Consider the following 23,518-nt stretch of genomic DNA (forward strand, 5'->3'; position numbering starts at 1 on the left):
TTTTCAAAAGGATTGTACTGATTATTAATTTTTTGGAAAAAAATTAAGGATAGATTCAGCCTTTCTTTTTAAGAATCAAGATATATATACCGGAGCTCTGCAGTGCTTTATTTTCAAAAACTGGCCTCTGATCACATTCATATTCTGGTAGAAGGCTTTGAGGGCTTTAGCAAATTCTGCATCGCAGCTCATCCGAGAATTGCAAACTGGGCGAGAATCCTTTGACGCTGATTGAGTTACCTTAGCAGCTTGAGGTTTTGTAGGAGATTTTAAGATCTTACCTAAAACAGGAAGATGTGAAGATTAGTATCAACAGACAGAAGGAAAGAGCCACTTACGGCCAGAATTTTGGTGTTCTTGCTGACCCCTCCAGCAATCTCTACAAAAAGGTATGCGAAAGCTAAATGCTCCATACTCAATGGTGCTGAGATTCCTGGCTTTTACTTGTGGCTCTATTCTCATCTTCACTTCCTCTTAAAACTTTTTTTAATTTGAATTTACTAGCAGACTTTGGCAGTCGGGCAAGACCATCTTCCTGTCCTGAGTTTCAATCAACAGATGTAAAAAATAATAATCCTGTTTTTGATTACTTATAACAACCAGAGCATCTTGCACAACACATGTAAAACATTTTTACATAGATAAACAAATTTTGCATTAATATGCATTGATGTGAGACCTTGAGGTGGGCCACTACTACAATAAATCAAGCATGATAAATCTCATCTGAAACATGCCAGCTGTCACCTGTCCCAAAATGTATTAAAGTAAATATGAGCAGTTAATGCTCTATGGCTGCAATTCTATGGCCCTGGGAGGGCATGCAAGAGGACATAGTGTACACTGGTACTCCCTTCTCTTACATAAGGGAGGGGAACCTCCCTTCCTGCCACCAAGGAAACCTCCAACACCCTGAGCCTACCAGCATTGGAGCTCTGACATCTGTAGGCCCAGTAGCGAGCATGTCACAGGGAGAGGAAGAACCAGATAATGGCTTGAATTTGAAGGATCCAAAGCTGCCTCAGTCACCTGACATATCTCCAAACCAGAAAGACGCTTAAACTAGCTTAGGAGCTGATGTAAATATCTCTCCCTTGTATTTCCTTCCTATTAGAACCAAACTATAGCTTGGTTTATAGCTTATAGTTTAAAAACAAACTATAAAATTGTTGAGGGAATATAAGAATGCTCCTCTGTCCTCAGTTTGACCCAGTGGGTCTCAGGGTATGGAATTAAACAGCCTTCAGTTCCCCCTCCGCCCCCCCCCCCCAGGATTGCAGCGAAGAGGGTCAAATTCAACATAATTAAAGCAGAAGTAAAAGGGGGCGTGTGGCGCTGTGGTCTAAACCACTGAGCCTAGGGCTTGCCGATCGAAAGGTCAGCGGTTCAAATCCCCGTGACAGGGTGAGCTGTTGCTTGGTCCCAGCTCCTGCCAACCTAGCAGTTCGAAATCACGTCAAAGTGCAAGTAGATAAATAGGTGCCACTCCAGCGGGAAGGTAAACAGTGTTTCCATGCACTGCTCTGGTTTCGCCAGAAGTGGCTTAGTCATGCTAGCCACATGACCCAGAAAAACTGTCTGTGGACAAACGTTGGCTCCCTCGGCCAGTAAAGTGAGATGAGCGCCGCAACCTTTTTAAAAGGGGTCAGGTGCTTACTTTTATGGGTTTCCGTCTCGCACGCTTTCAATTTATCCTTCAGAAGTACATTTTCTTCCCTTAGAGCTCTGTTAATATCTCTAAGCAGTTCAGTCTCTTGCTCTAGTTTTAACAGCTTTTGGTAAAGTTCAGCAATCTGGTTTTCTGTGTCCTAAAAATAGAAGAAATTATTATCACAAATAAGTGTGTACATGTGCAATAATTCATATGGAAATGGTATTGGTTTCATGGCACATTTGGCCATCATATGGCTGCATAGCCTCCAGCTGTCCCCATGTACAAGGAAAGCCCCTATTGCCTTGAATTTGTCCCTAGTAAATAGTTATCAATTTTTTGTCCCTAAGTTTGTTTCTGGGGTTTTTTAGATCTTTTTCCATTCTCAACGGCAGGGGGAAAGCAATTCATGTTAGCAGCAAAAAAACACCTGCCATATAAGCTACATGAAATTGGGACACTGCTTGGTTATGATCTTTGACCACATGCAAGAATACCAAAAATACACTTACGTACCAGACTGGTGTGTCTCAGAACCTCAGCTCTGGGATTATCAATGATAATAGAGCTCTCCCTTGTTAATGCCATGTCTTGCCGAGAGGAATCCAGTTGCGCACATCCTTCTGTATTATTGGGAAGATATTGCCATTATAGATTATATCCCCCACATTCCCATTCTATATCACTTTAAACATTGGTAACAAAGAACAGCATGTTCCTAGTAAGAGCATCATCAGCCCCCCTTAATTACCCCTCTTTCCCCTAAAGCTACCTTATTCTGCTGCTTCAGGTGTCTGCTGCCACTCCACTCCTGTCTAACATGTGCCATTATGATACTGCACATGCAAGGTATCCTAGGGAAACAAGGGTGCTGGACAGGCGATGGCATCTCCTGGGAGAACAAGTGCACTAGACTAGTCATTGGTCCTAGGTGGGGTTAGAGTGTGGCTGCTGAGTAATGTAATTAACTTTAAATGTAAGATAGGTCAAAGCCTTGTAGCTGTCGTGGTCTCACAATGAACAAGCAGAATCGGCCAGCAAGAGTTCAGAATGTTTCGTGTCAATAGTTCAAAGTGTAAAGAAGAGCCAGGGGGATTTAAACTCAAGGTCTACCTAGCATCTCGCATAACTGAGCACTCTTTATTCTATCAGAATAAAGAGAGAGAGTGTGGTGTAGTGGTTAAGAGTGGTAGTCACGTAATCTGGGAAACCGGGTTCGTGTCTCCGCTCCTCCACATGCATCTGCTGGGTGACCTTGGGCCAGTCACACTTCTTTGAAGTCTCTCAGCCCCACTCACCTCACAGCGTGTTTGTTGTGGGGGAGGACGGGAAAGGAGAATGTTAGCCGCTTTGAGACTCCTGAAGGGGAGTGAAAGGCGGGATATCAAATCCAAACTCTTCTTCTTCTTCTATCATAAAGGGCCCAACCACACAGAATCAAGGTACAGTGGTACCTCGGGTTAAGAACTTAATTCGTTCTGGAGGTCCGTTCTTAACCTGAAACTGTTCTTCACCTGAAGCACCACTTTAGCTAATGGGGCCTCCCGCTGCCGCTGCGCCACTGGAGCATGATTTCTGTTCTCATCCTGAAGCAAAGCTCTTAACCCGAGGTACTATTTCTGGGTTAGCAGAGTCTGTAACCTGAAGCGTATGTAACCTGAAGTGTATGTAACCCAAGGTACCACTGTACAGGGCTAAAAGTCAGCATGACCTACTTGCAGCACCACAAAGCTGTCCAAGCCTTCGATTCAGTTACAACACATACCAGAGATTAATATTAAAAGCAGGGGCGAACTGCCAATCACTTGATGTCAGATGATGTAGTGCTTTGTAGCCTTGATTGTCAGGACTTCACAATGTAGCATGGGACTGTTTGAAAGCCCTTTTCCAAACAGCCCCATGCTGCTGTGTAAACATGCAAAAGCTGGAGGTTCAAGGAGAGGTGCAGGGTAGCTTGAAAGACCTTTTGCTTTCACCATGCCATAGTCTGCTGCTTGTAATGCAGAACAGCAACTAAAAGCACAGTGCCTGAGAGCTGAATCAGGCAGGTTTGGTCTGACAAGACTGGAGAGCCAATACACAACAGGGTGATTGGTGAGTAGGGGAATAAAGCTGATAGGCTGTGGCAATGGAGTGGAGGAGAGGAATGGAAATAAATTCTGTAAAGAACTTCATGGGGCAAGGAAATGGAGTTACAGCTGATTAAAAACTTCAGGAACATTTCCACACACTGTCTAACAGGAATGGGAAAAAGGAAGTGCCATGAGTTGGGCACCACAAAGATTTTTGGGATAGTAGGTAGAGCGACAGGAGATGGTGGAAATAGGCAGGGGGAGGAAATGACTCAAGGTATGATGAAACAAAGGTTTGCTTGATTGCCCGTGGGGCAGCTTATGGCTTAATAAACTATTATTGAACTGTGGTTTAATGAGATGTACATGCCATGCCACCACAAGTTGGAGAAGGCAAGCCTAGGCAAGAAGGATCAATCGTTTGACTTTGTACATGGCAACTTTATGTTATCTTTCCAAACAAAAGCCATGCTTTTAGATACAAAGTACTGAACATAAAGGTGTATACATAGCTTTATCAAGATAAAAAGTCAAAAGCATACCTTGAAGCCCCCACAAGTCAACAATTAGAGCATTTTTCTGCAAATAGTTCAAAAAATCATGGGACATATTAAGGGTTGAAAAATTTACTAGCTCTTCTATCTTCGGGTTCACATTTTTCCAAACAGGCTTTGTGTATAATGAGCACGGGAGATCATAAAATTTATATCTAAAATAGTAAAACAAACGAAGACCCAATTAAAAACTAATGTCTGTGTCCAAAGATATCAACTACTTGAAATAACAGAAATATGACAATCTTGAAGCAACATTTCAAGGTTAGATTTTCCTTCCTACTTATTAATTTTAAAAAATTGTCTTGCATGCCTAATAAATTTCATGAAATAGTTTCTTAATTTCTTTATGGCAGTCATTTTTAATACTGTTTTTCGGCCAAAAATGTCACAATTTCCAAAAATACATTTCCCTTGATTAGAACCCAGTTCTAATCTTGACTACTTGACCTAACAGGCATTGGCGTCCACTGGACACAGTTTATTAGGAAGTTCTTCTGAACAAGCTTCATTAAAATCAGGGATGGGGAACCTGTGGCCCCTCTAAATAATGATGGACTCCAGCTCCCATCATTCCGGGCCACTGCATATGATGGCTAGTGCTGATGAGAACTAGAGTCCATTAACATCTGGAGGACATCCTATTGCCTACTCCTGGTTTACAGTGCTGTGCAATACTAGGAGTTGAAAAAAGCACAGGCTGACCCTGCAACAACCCATGGAGTTGCCGTGCAGATCATTATAATCTATTATTTATAAAGCTAAATTATTTACTAAATCAGCAACAACAGGAAAGAGACCAGCAAGTCAAGAATGGATTTAAGTGCATAACTGAAGAAATTCAGATACCCAACATTATCTGAAAAGATAGCTATCTTGGGTAAAGTTTACATGCAAAAGAAAACTCAGTTGTGAAATTGTTATTCACTCCGAAGAGCCAAACTGAGAATATTTCACAGGAAGCTTTAAACTAACAATACCCAATCTGAATCCCTCTCTGTGCCACTTCTTTTATCCATTTGACTCCAAGGCATTGTAAAATGTGAATTTGGAAATCAATTCTTTTGCCCAGCAATTCCAAAGGATCAATGACCATATCGTCCTCTCCAAAGGCTCTATTTAAAAATAAAATGGGGAAAATGGGAATTAATATGCAAGATGGTAGTGACTTTGATCTTATTTGGATGTAACTCTAAACCAGCACTGCGCTCTGGACTATAGAGCTAGTTAGGTCCAGCATGGGTCCCAATCTAACTTGCAATACCGTTTCTCCCCAAACCAGACCCATTCCTCCCACATCTGATGTCATACATGTCATCGGATGTGGGGCATGTAAAGATCATATTGGAACTTAAAGTATACCTTGAATTAATCAGCTGATTAGTGCTGCCCAAGCCCCACTGATATCAGTGATGCTACAGAGTTGCTGCACAGCCAATTGGGTTTGCTCTCAGCTTGTCAGCTGATCAAGTCCAAGGCTAGTTTATAGACCAACAAAGTCACAAGGTAAGAGATGGCAAACCTGTGGCCTTCCAGATGTTATTGGGCCCTATCTCCCATCAGCCTTAGCCAGCATGGCTGATTGTCAGGGATTATGGGAGTTGCTCCAACAGCATTTTGAGGGCCACAGTTTCCCTATCCCTGGACAAGGTTAAAACTGATCTAAGTATGACCCTGCTCTATGGCTTGGAGTTGAAAAAGGCTGCACAGATGTCAGAGGCAGGACTTTGTTGGTGATAGCCTTGCACTTGTGGGTCTCATTCCTTGTGGAAATCCTTATGGCTCCATATTATTAGCTTTGTTTAAAATAGATTTTGTATTTCAATCTGCAACTTATTCATTGCCATTTTGGATCAACTTCTACAGTTTAATGGGTGAATGTTTTAAACAGATGGTTTTATTTGTTTTATTTCACAACTGTGCACCACTCTGTGAGGACTATTATGCCCAGAATAGTGGTTTAGAAGTATTTATAAACAAATGTATAATAAATTTATACCTAGTCAGACTTTAAATGTTCTCTGTCGGTTAGAATTTTTATCTGTAAGCTTCAGAAGAGGCAGTAAGAAACAGGGTTGTCAAGTTTCTGCCTCCAAGTTATTAAATGTACAGTGGTACCTTGGGTTAAGTACTTAATTCGTTCTGGAGGTCCGTTCTTAACCTGAAACTGTTCTTAACCTGAAGCACCACTTTAGCTAATGGGGCCTCCCGCTGCCGCCGCACCACCAGAGCACAGTTTCTGTTCTCATCCTGAAGCAAAGTTCTTAACCTGAAGCACTATTTCTGGGTTAGCAGAGTCTGTAACCTGAAGCGTATGTAACCTGAAGCATATGTAACCCGAGGTACCACTGTATAGGCATGTTTCCTAGGTAGTAGGAAAGATACAGCCCCCCTGTCTTCTGCCCATTGCTCCATCAGCCTCTGCCCATCCTAAAGTCATGTCTGTTGTGCAACAAATGGGAGAGGAAAATAAGCAATGGGTCTGGCAAATCAGTGAGGGAAGGGGAAGGCACAGCAGCTGCATAATTTCTTGTTGCATCATAGCTTTTAAAGCAGGCGTGGCTGACCTATGCCCCTCCAAGTGTTATTGGACTCCATCAGACCATGGCCAATAGTAGAGGATGATGGGAGTTGTAGCCAAACAAGGCCTAAAAACCCACAGGTTAGCAACCCCTGTTTTAAAGCTACAGGCATAAATCTTCAAGTTAAGCCCAAGTAACAAACAGCAGGTGCTCACCTGCCATTTGGAGAGCATGGAATGATATTGATAAGTATGATGGCTTCCTCCATTCCTTCAGAATTCAGGAGTTCTGTTTGTTCCTCAAGTTTCATGCAATACGCAAGGGACTGGAGCCAGATGTGAGCAGATCCTAAATGGATTACTTCCACGGGATCCCAGAATGGATCGCTTTCTTTGTCAACCTGCACATCTTCTCCATCTAAGAAACGCTGATAGAGCTCTTCCATTAAAAACTTTCTGTTGATGAACTTGGGTTTTGACCAAACCCATATCTAGAGAAATGAGGTAACTTGAATTATTCTAATCATAAGGTTCATACTGTAAAAACTAAGTTGTATTTCCAAAAAACTGACTTATGGGCTGCACATGTCTTGAACAGAGAAGAGGACAAACCTGGGAGACCAGATCTGGGGCTTTGGCATCAGAACCAGCAGTCTCCCTTGTCAAACTGGAACCAGCCATTGAGACAGTAGCAGGGAGGACTTTGGATGGGCAGGGAAAGCCCAGCTGGTGTAAAATAGAGTAGCCTGTGAAGTGCGCACCATAGTCTTTCTCAATACAACTTGCCATGACTAATGGTTGAGACTACTTTACCTGGTTGGTAACTTTGTGCGCCACTTTAACTATGATCTCCTTTTGCAGATCATAGCCTCTAGAGTCAGAGGAAGCCAAATTTTTCACTTTCAGTTCCAAAATTAGGTCCTGTTTAAAAAAAAGAAAAGAAACCACACCTTATCAAAAAAGTTTTTTTCTGTAGCTGACTAGCTTTCAATTTAGAAAGCTAAAATAGAGAAATGTCTCAAGAATCATTAAAATTGGGTATATATACAAAACACTATAATGCAAATTCCTTTTTAATGGTATAAGAGGTAAATGACATAAACAGTAGGGTGTTACTAGGTTAGATAGATAGATAGATAGATAGATAGATAGATAGATAGATAGATAGATAGATAAACTCTCTCACAGTTTAAAGAATGGGACTAAATCACAGCAAAGACAGTTATCTTGCAAAAAAGAAAAAAAGGGAGATGCCAAGTAGTTCTTGTGGTTGCCTTCTCCTGTCTAATAATGTAGTTTTATTTTCTAGGAGAGACAAAATCATAAATTGTGATCTTTCAGGTATTTCTGAAATTGGAGAAAAATTCCACCATCTTCCACCAGCGGACTTCCACTATCTCCCCCTCAGAAAAAAGAAAAGTAGGCCTCATCCTGCAACACAGTACAACGTAGTACATATTGAACAATGCAGGCAATATAACCCATCAAGGGAATGTAGCTATGCAGATAGCTGCAGCACCAGCACACGCTGGAGACCCAAACGCAGAGAGACAAAAATCATCAGAGGCACTGGACAAGTTAGTCCAACCCCTGAACACACTTTCGGGAACACATATTGTTAAATGCAGCCCCTCTCTATTGTAAGAGGCATTCACTTTATGTACTCCTTTTGTTTCACCATGCAGTACAGGGTTGAGAATTAGGCTTGCAAGCTTTATTCTCAGCCCTACAGGAGGAGCCTTTTCTCCTGAAGAAAATAAATTTGTTATTTCCCATAGTTCCATGTGATGATATCTGGCTTGGACAAACAGAATTACCCAACAGGTGCAATCAGTGGATTATCAGGTCTGTTGAACTAACAGGATGACTTTCGCCTGCAGTAAACAATGGCACACGCAAACTTACCTTTCTCAGCTCCACACTCATTTGATTGGCTTCAGCAACCAAAGGCATTAACTTAAGATAATCATGGAACACAGCAAGGACACTGGGATCTGGCTTGCCATCCTTCCTGTTTGCAGCACCTGAGGGGGGAAAAAGCACCTTATCATCAAGTCTAGGCAAGAGCAGTTTTCATGGTTATGGCAGAGAAATGACTAGGTTATTGAAATTTCAGCTGCTGTGCAACTGAACGTAAGTTGGACTTGTGCATTGTTGAAACATACAATAATCATGCTAGATGAAGATTGGTTGAAGTCTTGGAACTGTACTAATTGGCAGGGTTGGACTACCCAGAAAAATATGGACATTTATAACACAAAGATACATCACTCTGATTAAAGGAAGCAAAATTTGATGCCTATGATGAAAGCACTAGGTCCCCTTTTGCAGTCATTTTATGCCTCCTCCTATATCTGCAGAACAGTCCATGTGAGCTGGTGACCAACCCGTTAGGAAGTGAGCAAAAACAATGAGAAGTTTAAAATATGAAACTGCATGTGCTTGAAGTATTTTATTTTTTGCTAATTTTATTAAGGGGTGTGTGGGTGGGTGTCATCCACGAAATCTTATACAGTAATAAATGTCAAAATAAAAAAATTCCTTCCAGTAGCACCTTAAAGACCAACTAAGTTAGTTCTTGGTATGAGCTTTCGTGTGCATGCACACTTCTTCAGATACACATATCTGAAGAATATCTGAAGAAGTATCTGAAGAAGTGTGCATGCACACGAAAGCTCATACCAAGAACTAACTTAGTTGGTCTTTAAGGTGCTACTGAAAGGAATTTTTTTATTTTGACTATGGCAGACCAACACGGCTACCTATCTGTAACAGTAATAAATGTGTTAGTCTTTAATATACTTCAAGATGTATTCTCGGATACCAGTACTTTATTTCTTGCATTCCTTTTTGGGGGGAGGTAGGGGGTGCCTTCTTTTGGGAACTGCACTAGGGGCCCCAACCACCTTAATCCAGATTTGTTCATAGCATATTAATTTAGCACCATGTTTAATTTGTGTTGGGATTAATATGTGAACCATACCTTTCAATCAAGTTATCAGGGTAGGTAGCTTACCATGAAATATTAAGGTGTAATAAAATAACAAATAAGCCAGGAGCAACAAATCTAGAAAATCAACAAGAAAACTAATATATTATAGTGCTTACCAAGTTTATCTACACTGAAACCTTCTGCTGCTGCCAACTCTGACTGAATGAAATCATAATCGTATCTGGTCAGGTCCTCGCTGGTGCGATCTGAAGGTGGTCCAATGTAGAGATATGCACTATTTGACCCCAAAATAATACGGTCCTGAGGGATTGAGTATACAGGGCTTGCTGAAAGCCTTTCTACTGCACAATTGGTTGTTAAGCATTATATTTAATTATATTTTCAGAGCCTGAAAGCTGTCTTCAGAAACCTGGTCTTTACACAGCACGAGTTAGTATAATAACTAAGAAACTGAGTTATATACACAGTACACCAAAGCATGAGGAAACGGTTAACAAACAAAGAACTTACCAGATGCTGCAGTTTAGTTTTCACAGCAATGGGGACACCATTAACAATGACTTTACACTTATCCCGAGGTGTTATAGTAACTTTACCATCAGCATTTGTGAATGTTGCATGCTTATCCAAAATGCTGAAAGACAGTTGTAAAGCAAGCTATTCAAGATCGTGACAGACATCTTTCACCGCACCACCAGAGTAAAATTAGCATTGCTTCATTTCTAGTAAAAATAGGGAAGGAGAAGTAAGGCACCATTTGGAATAAGACGCAAGGAGAAGTGGATGGGAAGGGTCTCAAGCTCAGAGTCTAGATGCCTTCCAAGACACAGGTCCTCAGCTGGATCCTTCATTATCTCCAATGAAAAGATCTCAAGGTTCATTAAAAAATCTGCCTAAAACCTTGGAGAGCCCCTACCATATGGAACAAACAGTTAAATGGGTTAGATAGACAAGTGGTTATTAATGTTATTATATATTTTAATGCTAACGTAGGCATTAAATAGGTGTAAAACCCCAGTTACAATAAGCAGAGGAAATGAGGTCCCTTGTGTATTTGAGGCTGCATTCAAGTTTGTTTGGCATTCCCACTTCTCAACCACGTAAACACAGTGGGTTATATGACCCTCACTTACAGAAAAGGCCAAATGATCCAAGACAAACTAAGAGAAAGCAATAAATTAAACCCACATCAAAGTTTTGAATGAAATATCTTGCAATGTTAGACAGAGCCTTAGTGACAGAGACAGATAATAACTTTAATAAGCATCATCTAGCACAGGGGTCAGCAACCTTTTTCAGCCGTGGGCCAGTCCACCGTCCCTCAGACCATGTGGTGGGCCAGACTATATTTTGAAGAAAAAAATATGAATAAATTCCTATGCCCCACAAATAACTCAGAGATGCATTTTAAATAAAAGGACACATGTAAAAACACGCTGATTCTCGGACCATCCATGGGCCAGATTGAGAAGGCAGTTGGGCCACATCCGGCCCACGGGCCTTAGGTTTGTTAGGATTTTTATCTCACTAGCTGCTCAGCAAGTGGCACTATGGTTGTTTATATCATGTGAATGTCTGAGAGCGTGAGACAGGAAGTCTCATTACTGTTGGAGTACTGAGAGAAGTTACTTTCACTTCTGTTTGAGATGTTGTTCTGTACTGCTGCTGAGAGAGAGCAGACATGCTGATGGAGTCTCTGTATATAGACCGTTGAATAAAGTAGTTTTAAGGCTACGATTGTTTCTTTCTTCTGCAATGAGATACCAGAAGATGAGCGTGCTCCTCTCAGGAGGGAGGGGTCGCTTATCACCGGTCTCTCTGGACTGAGGAAGATTTACAGCCAGAGGGTGACCACTGGAGAGACGCCCCCGTGTCTTGGGAAGGTGGCGGCCTTCCCGGGCGTTTTTCCAACAAGGTTGCCTACCCCAATCTAGTAGCATATTTATTGTTTCTATCTCCCTCCCAAGTAATTATAATCAAAACCAAAAGAAGTTACCACACTGTTGATGAAATTTCCTGTAGAAAAGGAATAAGCTCGTCTACATACCCTAAACCTCGGAGAGTTATTGCATTTGAGGATGATTGACCAACATCTGAAGAACCTGAAATAAAACGTTTCCTGTGTAAACTTTGCTTTGGAAAACTGTGGTGAACATTTTTTTTACGGTGTATATAAACACGATTCCCTGTGAAATGCTAAAGACAAGAACAATCTGGGGGGCTAGCAGTGAGCTAATTTACAAAAAGAAAAAGCTTTATCAATATGCTAGACAATAAACTAGAATAAGGTATACATTTAAAAGCATGCGTAACTGAAATTGTACATTTTATTTTAAGCATTTGTATGCTGTTCCACAACTCAATATTCTGTGGGTAAGCAAATACACTGCCCTATTGAATTACCCTTTCCTCCCTTCCATCTTGTCTCCCCAGGGGTAAGAGTTTTGTTTGCAACCTCCGTGGAAAAGGACTCACTTGTTTTGGTTACATTACTCAGATGTGTAATAATATAAAATGGATCACCCACCTGAGCAACACAACATTTAGCACTTAAACAAAATAATACCGTCTTGAATGAAATATTTGAGAACGCCCGAAAGCTGAGGGTCTTCGTTTATATTCACAAGATAAGGACATGTCTCCATCATCCATCTTTCCTGTGGAATTAATTAAACCTTATTTCAGCACACTCTTCCCACTAAATGACAGCCAACAACGTATGTGACACGTGGCTTCCAAATAACTAGTCTCTTCTTTCCAGAGACTGCACCTGCTATCATAAACAAGGCTAGCAATTCTTCCTCTGATGAAAAATCTAGCTCTTTAATAAAAATGCTCAAGGTTAAATGTAAGAATTCATACAGGACATAGCATCTGTGTGGCTATCTGTAACCATAGGATGCAAGAGTTCCTGGACACCTACCCCCCCCCCCGGTCATTCTGTCACATAGGTTTCTCAAGTTTAGATAGCAATTGCATGGACTCCTTGTTCCTATATTTTTGGTTCCTGATAACTGATCACACTGCCCCATGACCAAATACATGTTTCTGTAGCTATTAGCAACATAGAGGCCTTTTTCGCAATTGCTCTTTCCCATACACCTGCATGCGTTTTTAATTTGTTGCACCCATATGAACTGACCTGGCCCCTGCAATCATCATCTGAGGCCCGTTTTCATGTGCCCTCTCCACGAGAGGTCCGGAGGGTGGCAGCATGAGAAAGGAGAAAATCAGGTGGTGGCTACTTGTTGGTGGAATGCTCTCCCTAGGGAGACTTGCCTGGAGACATCATTCTATATCTTTAGGTGCCAGGCAAAAGCTTTCCTCTATATCTAGGCCTTTGGCCTTTAACGATCCATGTTTTTAATGTATTACTTTTCCCTCTTAGTTTTAAAGTATCTATGTGGAGTTTCTTCTTTTTGTTTGTTTGTAAGTCACTTTGGATTGCCCTGGGCAAGATACAGAGACTAACAAATTAAATTAATAATATTAATAATAATCATCCTTCAACACTAGTTCTACAGAACGATATTTTCTGAGCACACACACTGCAACATTTTATACCCAATAAAATGTGACACATTCCAATATTTATAATCATTATAATGAATGATTTTAGAGTGCTGTGCTGTGTTGTGTTGTACTGTTGTATTGTTGTTAGCCGCCCTGAGCCTGGCTTCGGCTGGGGAGGGCGGGATATAAATAAATTATTATTATTATTATTATTATTATTATTATTATTATTATTATTATTATTATTATTATTTGCTGCTGTGGTGGCTGCTATAAGAAGCATAGCTCAATCTTATTAATATATCAGCCACTGCTCACCACAATCCAATAAGTTCTTCAAGTGGAAGGCACCAACCTGTATTGTAGTACCTTACTCCACCAACAAGAGCTCTCTCACTCATTTCAATAAGAAACGAAGTTTTGAGCAAGCATCCTTTTCTGTATGACGGGCTGCCCTCTCCCTTGAAATTAATGGGGAAGCCTGCTTGCAGAGGTCTCCCAAGTACATGGTATATAGTCATGCTAATTAGGTACATATTGTTTTAAAAACATTCAGAAGAGGATGGCCTTTCTGAACCACATCAAACGAACATTTTGGGCACAGCTTTCCAAACTGTGCGTTGCGACACATTAGTGTGTCGGCTGCAGTGTGTTGCACAAACACTCCCCGCTCTCCTCCCAGAGCTGGAAAGGGGTTAGTTTAACCTCTGGTTTGCTAGTAAAAATGATTTACTGTGTCGCAAAATGATGCATGTCTAAAAAGTGTGTCACCAGCATGAGAAGTTTGGAAAGCTCTGCTTTGGGGTGTATGCACACCATACATTTAAAGTACACAGCTTCCGTCAAAGAATCCTGGGAATTGTAATTTGCCTCTCAGTGCTATAGTTCAGTGCTAAATTACAGTTCTCGGGATTCTTTGGGAGGAAAAACAGGATTTAACTGTATGGTCCAGCACTTTGCTCCAACAATTGCTACTTTAAAAACACGGGAAAGCTCTCAAGCTGAGGAATGATGGAGATGGACATCCAGTGTCCAGATGTCCTGACCTGGGTTACTGCAGCATATTGCTGCTCCCATTCTTTCCGGGCTTCTTCCAGACGATATTCCCAGGTAGCCTGAATGGCTTGAATCCGCAGCTCATTTTCAGCTAGCAAGCAGCGAAGCTCTTCTGGAAAGAATAAACAAAACTAAACTAATCACGGATGCAATATGAAAACAACAACAATAAAAATCCAATTTATAAACAGCGTTCACTCTTTCTCTCTCCAAATGAATTCTGCGGTACCTTCTTTAAGCCACCCTGAAATAGCAGGCTTGAAATACTCAGATATTTATGATTCTTATATATTCCGTAACTGAAACAAACAGTTCTTAAGCACTAGTGAAATATTTATAGCTAGGAACTTTAGCCATATGTTCCAGTGCTTCTATCCTACCAGAAAAACTGATGAAAGGTTTCTGGATCTATTTTACTACCCCTAATTTATGCATATTGGAAATCCTTGAAGAAACTTTGGCTCACATTACCTATGTCACGTGGTAGGCACTGCATTACAAATGTTGTCTACTTATAAGGTCAGGTATAGAGTATTTTATATAGTATTTCAAGGTCTGCACTGCTTGCAAAAGGAATAATCCTTTTTAGACTGAGGCTCAAGCAGCACTGATCCTGTGAGGTTCAGCGTGTTTTTAGTTATTGGGCGTGGTGGTGATGAGGCCATTTGCTTCAGGCAGTGCATCTGACCGCCTACCCTCCCCCACCACTGGGCTGCTGCCAGCCTTGCTGGGGGTTTGTCTATGCTGCCAACCCAGCCCTGTTACCCTCACAGCTGGCGCTGCGCCTTCACCGCCGCTGTTGCGTTGTAGCAGCAGCGCAGGCACAGCGACAGGTGAGGGTACAATGTGTGGTGACAGAACTGGCACCAGCGCAGGCACAATCGCGGGGCAGAAAGGGGGAGGGGACCTGGAACTGCAGGGGGGCATGAGGGGGGCTACATGGAGGTCCACTCACAACCAAGCACTACAGGGAGAGGTGGAATAGCTACCAGACTCATGCTCACAAGCAAGCAGGCTTACTTGGTGTCAGTAGTGTTGTAACGGTGCATTACAGCACTGCTGCTGGGTAAAGCCCGTGAGTGAACCTGCGGGAGAAATGGGGGAGCTGGCAGCTGCAGGAGTGCTGCCACAAGGGGGCAGGCAAGATGCCAACCCCAGTGGGCCCCAAATGCCTCAGCATTTAGCTCTTGCATGTGAGTGACCTGTTTCCAAGGCAGGTATAATACACCTAGCTCCGTTCGCCTTAATACACTCCCGATAGGCTCATTCCCTTAAAAACAGTGGGTTGGATTCCAAGGACCAATACAGCCCTCTCCACCACCTCCCTGAAACCTGCTCCTGAGGGGCTAGGTGACCTCCTGAAACAGATGGTAGGTCCTCTGTGGGGCTGTAGTTGGAGGGCAGGGTGGGGGAGTGTGCTAAAGAGAGTGTGCCTGAGCTAGACGCCTCAGAACCCAAGCCTCACCACTTTGTGTAAGTCTCTCAGAAAAGGAAAACAGTAGAAAAGACAGCAGAATGGTAACACGAGGTCTTCTAATACAATAATTGTTGTTTCTTCCTCTACTTACTTGTTTCATCTGCTACCGTTTTACCAGAGTTTCCAAGGCCTGACAATCTGGACAACAGATGACAATTTTCTGCCTTCAGCTCATTTATCAGTTTTGCAGTTGGACCTGCATTTATCACAGCTTTGTTCTTTATCTTTTTGGTTCTTTCAGATTTAAAAAAAAACCAGGGTTGGGGGGTGGGGGACAACGACTATTATTGTGCTGTATAGCAAAAGCAAATAACATAATCAAATGAAACATACCCTCACGAAGCTTCAGTGGCAATTTGGGGGATGCAAAAACAATAGTCATGGCAACATGATTTGTTGTGTGCTGTAAGGCCCTTGTTTTCTCTTGTAAGATAATAAGCAGCCCAGCCCAGTTCTCTTTCTCCAGACAGTGAGAAAAAACACATCCCAGTCTCCCTTAAATTGCTTCCCCTCCTCAACACTCCCTTTTCCCTGGGCTGCAGCAAAGGATTGACATGAGATATAATTAAAGAACAATAATGACTTAATTTCCAGAGGGGTTCCCATGTTACTTTTTGCTGCAAGACTAACACAAAGTCTTGTGGCAGCTTGAAGACTCACAAATTTATTATGACTTGAGCTTTACTGGAGTATAGTTCACCCCTTCGAATGCACGAAACATTATTATGAGTTGCAGATAAATATACACACAGGATTGAACAAATGCACTTAGAAATAAACGAAATGTAGAAAACTTCAGATGGTAAGAATTAAATTCTTAACAGTGGCCATTCACAAAAAAGTAGTCAAACCCATATAAATCCCCTAAATGTGTTCTAGAAGTTAACTTGGTTTGGAAAAAGGAACAGGACCTCTAATTCAGGAGTATGCATTTAAAACTAACCACAGAGCCTAGGGCTTGCTGATCAGAAGGTTGGCAGTTTGAATCCCCATGACGGGGTGAGCTCCTGTTGCTCGGTCCCAGCTCCTGCCCACCTAGCAGTTTGAAAGCACGTCAAGGTGCAAGTAGATAAATAGGTACCGCTCCAGCGGGAAGGTAAACGGCATTTCTGTCCGCTGCTCTGGTTCGCCAGAAGTGGCTTAGTCATGCTGGCCACATGACCCGGAAGCTGTATGCCGGCTCCCTCGGCCAATAAAGCGAGATGCACGCCGCAACCCCAGAGTTGTCCGCAACAGGACCTAATGGTCCGGGGTACCTTTACCTAACATTTCTAGGGTGACAACAGTGGATCAGATCTTGAACAGGGTAGTATGTGCCCACACAAATAAATAGCAGCTAATGATTATTTAATTTCTTGCTCTCCTTTGAAATCCATTCCAATCACTTCTCTTACAAGATGTGAAAACAATATACCTCTCAGCATATCGCAAAGTTGACAGCGTCTCCTCATAACACATGTCTGCTGGACTAATAGCTGCAATCTGCAAATATGTTAAAGGACAAGTTTCTTTTCAGTAATTTGTTCTCTACTGTGACTATTACTAATAGAATATGAATTGGTAACTGGCAGACCTCTTAGCCAAATAAACCCCTCTCAGATAAATGTTGATAACAGATTATTGTAAACAAAAAAAAAAAAAAAACCAAAACAAATAGCAAGCCATGCTTCTCCATTGTGGGGGTGCGTGGGAGGAGAACCTCCAAAATAAGAAGTAGAGAAACGTTTTTAGGGACAACCAAACTAGCAAACAAACTTTCTAAAGCAGAAAGACTTTGTGGCTTTAATTTCATGCAAACTTTTGATTTGCTCCCTGTCTCCCGCTGCCCTGTTTTGCTTCACATTCAACTTAATACGGAGTTCTGAAAAACAGGAATGCTTAAGACATTTTTGTGTGACATATGGGCTGGTCGTAATTGCCTTACTGCATATTTTGGAGTTTGCATTAATGTTTCCACACAGCACCTGTGTTCCAAGAATGGCTTTGACTGCACATATACAGGAGAAAGCGGTTTCACAAATCACTAATGTAGCCGTCAGTCGTTTTGTATTACAACTCCTATCCTTCCCAGCCAGTATGTGCTGTAGTCCAAAACATCTGGAGCTTTACAGGTTGCTGAAGGCAGCACTAACATGACAAGACACAACAACCTCTTCAGATGATATACCTGCCCAGATAACGGCTTAAGAGAATCTGGCTGTGAAATTCTAAATATCTCAGTGATTGAAATTGGGGATGGGGGAGGATAAGATATGCAAATACAGTTCAGTAGCCAGAGCTGGGGAAATATTTCTCATTCCTAGGTGATGTAATCAGCATCCAACTCCCAAGTAGCCAGTGTCTCAGATTTTTTCAGTCCTTTTTACTGCACCCAAACAGCAAATAACACAGAATTATGTACACCATCTCAAATGTGTTTACAGAACAAGAAACACATTTTTATCTTCTAGTGGGGGAAATTGCTATAATTTACTAAATTTACCGGGGGGGGGGGAAGCTTTACCATAATAGTTCTGCTGTTTCCTCCCAAAGCAGATTGCAATAGTTTTGTTAGAACTGAATCTCTATATGGGACGTGCAATACTTTCTTCCCTACAGCAGCCTCAGCCAGGGCACTAGAAGAACAATAAATGATAGAAGGGAAAGAGAGTGAACAGTAGATTTATTTCTTTAAAATAAATCAGTCATATATCTGAGTACCATATTCACTGAATATGTTGCAAGCTAAAGAGCAAAAGAGTTTCTATTTGTTACTGTTGCATATGAGAATTAGTCATTTAAGGTCACTAGATGGTATGTTCAGGAAATGCTAAAAAAAAAAAGTGGCAGTACTTAAAAAGTTTAATATCCCAAATAATACATTAAAATATTTATTTGTCAAAAACATCCCTTAAAGGAAATTAACAGAAAAGTGAGATTCTCTTATCTTTGAAATAAGGGCGTACTACTCAGGGAAGTTTCTAAGTTTGGATTTCTAAGACTGGAAGCTTTGTTTACTACAGTGGTGCCCCGCAAGACGAATGCCTCGCAAGATGAAAAACTCGCTAGATGAAAGGGTTTTGAGGTTTTTGAGCTGCTTCGCAAGACGAAAAATTCACTAGATGAAAAAACTCGCGGAACGAATTAATTTCGTCTTGCGAGGCACCACTGTATAAGGATTTTTTTAAAAAAATATCATATGTACCTGGTACTTTAAAGACTAATGAGCAAAAAGACAGGAGCCTGCCCTAAGATGCTTATCATCTAATTGAAAGTTACTATTCATGCAATACCCAAGGGATGGTTAGGTCACTTCACAAAATCTATTTTGTACCTGATAACATTTCCCAAGGTGGTCAAACTTAGATTTACACGTGACCCTTCCCTCAGCCTGTCTCCTTCGGATCCTGATGATTTTTGTCTTTCACTTCCAGCCAAGTCTACCAGATTTATAATGGATTGCTTAGTGATGTCTTCTCTAAGAAAAATCTACAAGAAGCAGCATTGGGGAAAGGAGAGAAGGGGAACTTCATCAATGCAAGTCTTTTAAGTTCTCCTCCTCTCGACCAGCATTTGCAGAGGAGACATTACTACTGGACTCAGCACATCCAACTACAGTACATGCTTCACAAGTTGATAGGGCTCTAACCAATCAAAGCAAAACTCTGTTGGCTCAAAACAAAATAAGTAGTATCCCAGATTTCAAAACATGCAAAACCAATTCTTGAAATTGCAAACCTAACACAAAAGATGTTGCAAACTGTTTAGTGGTTCTAGAATCCCTCATCCCCCAAGTCATTTTTCCCTGTTGTCAACCATGGCAGGGGCCGGCTTAATGTTATTGCTTAATGATTTTGACAATGGTGTGCCACAAGCCAAGTCCACAAAATACCAGATAGCAGCTCCACTCTCAGGTCTTGTCCGCCATGTGCTAGAAACTCTTGCCACAGGATCGCTATGCATGACCTATTAAAGCAGTCCTTTGTTTTGATGGTCTACAATATATCCATGGAAATAACACAAACCTCACAAGGAATCCAATTCTTTAAGATCTAACTCTCTGCTTACATTTGGCCACACCTAAAGTGTTTTGTACATACCTGTTTGAACTGAATGGTGATGACCATGTGAGAGCGACTGCTGGTGGCATTCATGCTGGTTGAGGCAGTGGTTCTTATTTTGGTACCTTGTTCCATTAGCCTCTCAATTTGTGCATAACTGTCGCAGGGCACCAGTTTCAAGCCATCCACATAGAAGCCTTGCTGTTGATCTTCCCGTAACTTGAGTCCACCCCGCTTCTTGATTTTAGAGAGCAAGTCTATAACCTTGGATTGCAAACAAGTGCCTTTATTAGAGTATTTTTTTAATTGAAAAGAAGGTGAGTTCCTAACAAGATTTTATATATATAGAATTGTGTATATAGTTAGGATTAATTGGCAAAAGAACAGTATATTTCAAAAGTATTTTTTTAAAAATACTTGCAGTAATGCCACAAAAACACATCAAATCATCTCATTCATGGACAAAAATAATTGCACCCTTGGTATGTGTAGCTAGAACACAGGCCCATTTCATGGTTTGTAAAACAATTGCAACTCTGTAGAACTGACAAGTTGGCAGGAAATATGGACACTCTCAAGGAGTCACGTGATCTGAAGTAAACATGTGCATATACATGAGAAATAATACAGTCATACCTCAGGTTGAAGTAGCTTTAGGTTAAGCATTTTCTGGTTGCGCTCCGCGGCGACCCGGAAGTAACGGAGCGCGTTACTTCCGGGTTTTGCCACTTGCGCATGCACAGACATTCAAAATGACGTCAGGTGCATGCACGGAAGCGGCAAATCGTGACCCGCGGACGCGGGTTGTGTTCACTTCAGGATGCGAACGGGGCTCCAGAACAGATCCCGTTCGCATGCAGAGGTACCAGTGTACAATGTTTGTGCATGTACACTGTGTACATATGATTCTCCGCACATGCTTCCCAAACTATACAGAACATTTACTATATATTTAATAATAACATTCCCAATAATAGCCATCACACTTGTAGGAACTTGAATATACTCAATACTTTTCAGCTAAATGCACATGACTGAGACTGCCAGCTTGCTATACGGTCAATTCATTACTCAGCTAACACAAGGAGATGGAGAGCCTACAATGCATCCGATACTAGCCTCAGAGGATGGAGCTTGTAGATTAAAGAGGGAAATATTTTGGTTACGTATACAAGCCTGTGGAAGCAGCAATACTTGAAGAATGAGAATCCAGCAGTTTAGTATAGAAATGGTTTCTCACCTCTCACCCAAAGTGCTATTAGTCTGGCATTACTTCTCTAAATATGAGACTACAATAGTGTTGCCCACACAACATTGAAGGTAGGCTACTTAATACAGGTGTTTTCCCTTCCCTCGCCAAAACCTGCTTCTGCAAGCAATTATTATTATTATTATTATTATTATTATTATTATTATTATTATTATTATTACCCCATCCAATCTTGAATATGCAAGATAGGTGCAGTGTCACATGACATGGGTGTAAATGACTGGGTTTATTTTTGAAATGTTAATGTCTTTCTGAACAAATTTCATGTTCTCTGCTATTAGAAAACATCCTTTCTTGTATAGGTTCTAGGGGAGAAACACTGAAAAATAAAAGAATGAAAGAGTGTCATTTACTGCAATTACCTGTTCATTGTAAATTTCCAGCATGCTAAATGTAACCTGCAGATTGAACAGCAAAATACAAAAAGTCACCGTTTCTACTATGAACAGTTTACAAATCAATTTAGCAAAATTCAGCAATTTCATGTGTCAATCTGCATTGAGTGCACTGAGCCTACTCAGCTATAGTGTTTTTTTCAACTCCCTCCGCACCCAGTTTCTCTCTTCCTTATCGCATTTTATTCACTCTTGAGACTCCAACAGCTTGAAAAGTTGCTTTTTAAACGGTTTTTTTTAAAAAAAAAGATCAACTCTCAACAACAAACCAATACAGCTTATGTGATTTCATACACACACCCATAATAGAAATTGTGACTTTTTTGTCACTAGAATCTTTATGTGATTAAATCTCTATGGGTTTAGCTACTCAGAATCGCTCCTTTTAGAGCCTAATCTGTTTCATCCTTCAGCACCATGGTATAATATATTTAGATTTACATATATACACCCCTGAAACACAAAAACTGCAATTAATATTGCCCAAATATAGAATATGTTTTAGGCATCCAGCAATGCTGGCATTTACAAACTTTTTATACAACTTGAACCAACCTGATATTGCTTGTTCTGCTCTTGGTTTTGAATTGTTTTAAAGAGCTCTTCACAGACCACTGGGATTATGCCTCTGTTTGCACCATATCCAATCATGGAATAGCTTTTCCCTGAGCCAGTCTGACCATAAGCCAAGAGAGTAGCATTGTAACCTTGCCAGGCGCTGTCTAGAACTCCCTGCCCAAGGTCACGGAAAACTTCCTTCTATAATGGGGTTTAAAAAATAAATAAATCTAAGATAGATTTATAAGAACACACAAATAAGCTGTCCAGTGCACATCTACATAGAATCTTACTTGCCTGCTCCAGTGCTGCCTTAATATGCAGGCTCAGAAATGCAAGAAAAAGGGCGCAAGGTAACCGGTATAACTTTTCATGTGCATGTGAGTTAGGGCAACTATTTTGGGAAAGGTATTCACAGAAATAAGTAAAATCACAAACCAGATTATACGGTGTAATCCATGCCTAGGTTATTAACAATCTTCAACGTAACCTATTACACAAAGAACTTATCACCTTTCTTCTGGTACAGAATCCATGGCTTGGATTCTTGGGTTACATATGCTTCAGGTTACATACGCTTCAGGTTACAGACTCTGCTAATCCAGAAATAGTGCTTCAGGTTAAGAACTTTGCTTCAGGATGAGAACAGAAATCGTGCGGCGGCGCGGCGGCAGCAGGAGGCCCCATTAGCTAAAGTGGTGCTTCGGGTTAAGAACGGACCTCCAGAACGAATTAAGTACTTAACCCGAGGTACCACTGTAGTTGCAAAACACTGGAAAGGACACAATGGAAACAGACAATTGTTTTATCTGAGAAACTACCGTAACTAATAGAGTACAAGCCCTGAATGACATATCTGATACGGATTATTTTTTAAAAAGGAACTCCTTTATAAAATATTCAAATGAACACCCTGATCGCTGGCACCCACTGACTGCACACATAGACTTAAGAGAACATTTGATGCATTAGTCTTCTGTTCTGGAGGGAGGGGAGGGGAAGGCAGGGGAACAAATTATTTTGATAATGCTTATGTTTGTGTTTTCCTTGAAAATCAGTAAAATCTTTGAAACAGAAATGTGAGGAAAATAGTCCTCAGCACCAGAATAGATGCCAATGTGTGTGTACAGGGTGCGCTATCGTACACACTAGGAAGGACATTTTACTTCTTTTGGCAGCAGCCCCTTGGATATCATGAAGCACTGCAGGTATGGATAGGTTGGTCTTGGTGCACTGACCATATCAGATACTCCAAAAAGTTCAACAATAAGGTGCTCTAACACTGTGCTCAGAGCAATGACAGTTGTAAACATGCAACCCAAGTGCAGATGTGAAAATCTAGGCAAAGGAACTGGGTGTTTAAATTGAGAACTTTAAGTTTTCTTACTGAATCCAACCTGCTTTACCATCCTGTGAACTGGTCCTAGTGCAGAATGAGTAGTTATGCTTTTAGCATTG

At 41.2% G+C, this 23,518-nt stretch overlaps 1 protein-coding gene and 1 long non-coding RNA gene across 2 annotated transcripts in view; one reads left to right on the forward strand and one right to left on the reverse strand.

Moving 5' to 3' along the window:
* LOC308583770 (kinesin-like protein KIF28) overlaps window positions 1-23,518 on the reverse strand; it is a 28,685-nt gene that overhangs the window by 623 nt on the left and 4,544 nt on the right. Inside the window, exons 3-22 of the mRNA XM_081188064.1 lie at window positions 22,058-22,261; window positions 21,470-21,505; window positions 19,877-20,101; window positions 19,111-19,265; window positions 18,301-18,412; window positions 17,212-17,279; window positions 15,889-16,031; window positions 14,311-14,432; window positions 12,318-12,408; window positions 11,799-11,853; window positions 10,262-10,385; window positions 9,907-10,051; window positions 8,704-8,822; window positions 7,612-7,719; window positions 7,015-7,289; window positions 5,258-5,392; window positions 4,266-4,432; window positions 2,168-2,274; window positions 1,658-1,808; window positions 91-281 (exon numbers count right to left, since the gene is read on the reverse strand). Of these exons, the coding sequence (XP_081044190.1) occupies window positions 91-281; window positions 1,658-1,808; window positions 2,168-2,274; window positions 4,266-4,432; window positions 5,258-5,392; window positions 7,015-7,289; window positions 7,612-7,719; window positions 8,704-8,822; window positions 9,907-10,051; window positions 10,262-10,385; window positions 11,799-11,853; window positions 12,318-12,408; window positions 14,311-14,432; window positions 15,889-16,031; window positions 17,212-17,279; window positions 18,301-18,412; window positions 19,111-19,265; window positions 19,877-20,101; window positions 21,470-21,505; window positions 22,058-22,261 (2,733 nt within the window). The remainder of the gene's footprint in view (window positions 1-90; window positions 282-1,657; window positions 1,809-2,167; window positions 2,275-4,265; window positions 4,433-5,257; window positions 5,393-7,014; window positions 7,290-7,611; window positions 7,720-8,703; window positions 8,823-9,906; window positions 10,052-10,261; window positions 10,386-11,798; window positions 11,854-12,317; window positions 12,409-14,310; window positions 14,433-15,888; window positions 16,032-17,211; window positions 17,280-18,300; window positions 18,413-19,110; window positions 19,266-19,876; window positions 20,102-21,469; window positions 21,506-22,057; window positions 22,262-23,518) is intronic.
* LOC308583844 lies at window positions 20,056-21,455 on the forward strand. The gene is made up of 2 exons (XR_014006458.1): window positions 20,056-20,645; window positions 20,676-21,455. It is a non-coding gene; the product is annotated as an uncharacterized lncRNA (long non-coding RNA).

Source organism: Podarcis bocagei (genome assembly GCF_964188305.1).
Source record: "Podarcis bocagei genome assembly, chromosome: 3".
Classification (NCBI taxonomy): domain Eukaryota; kingdom Metazoa; phylum Chordata; class Lepidosauria; order Squamata; family Lacertidae; genus Podarcis; species Podarcis bocagei.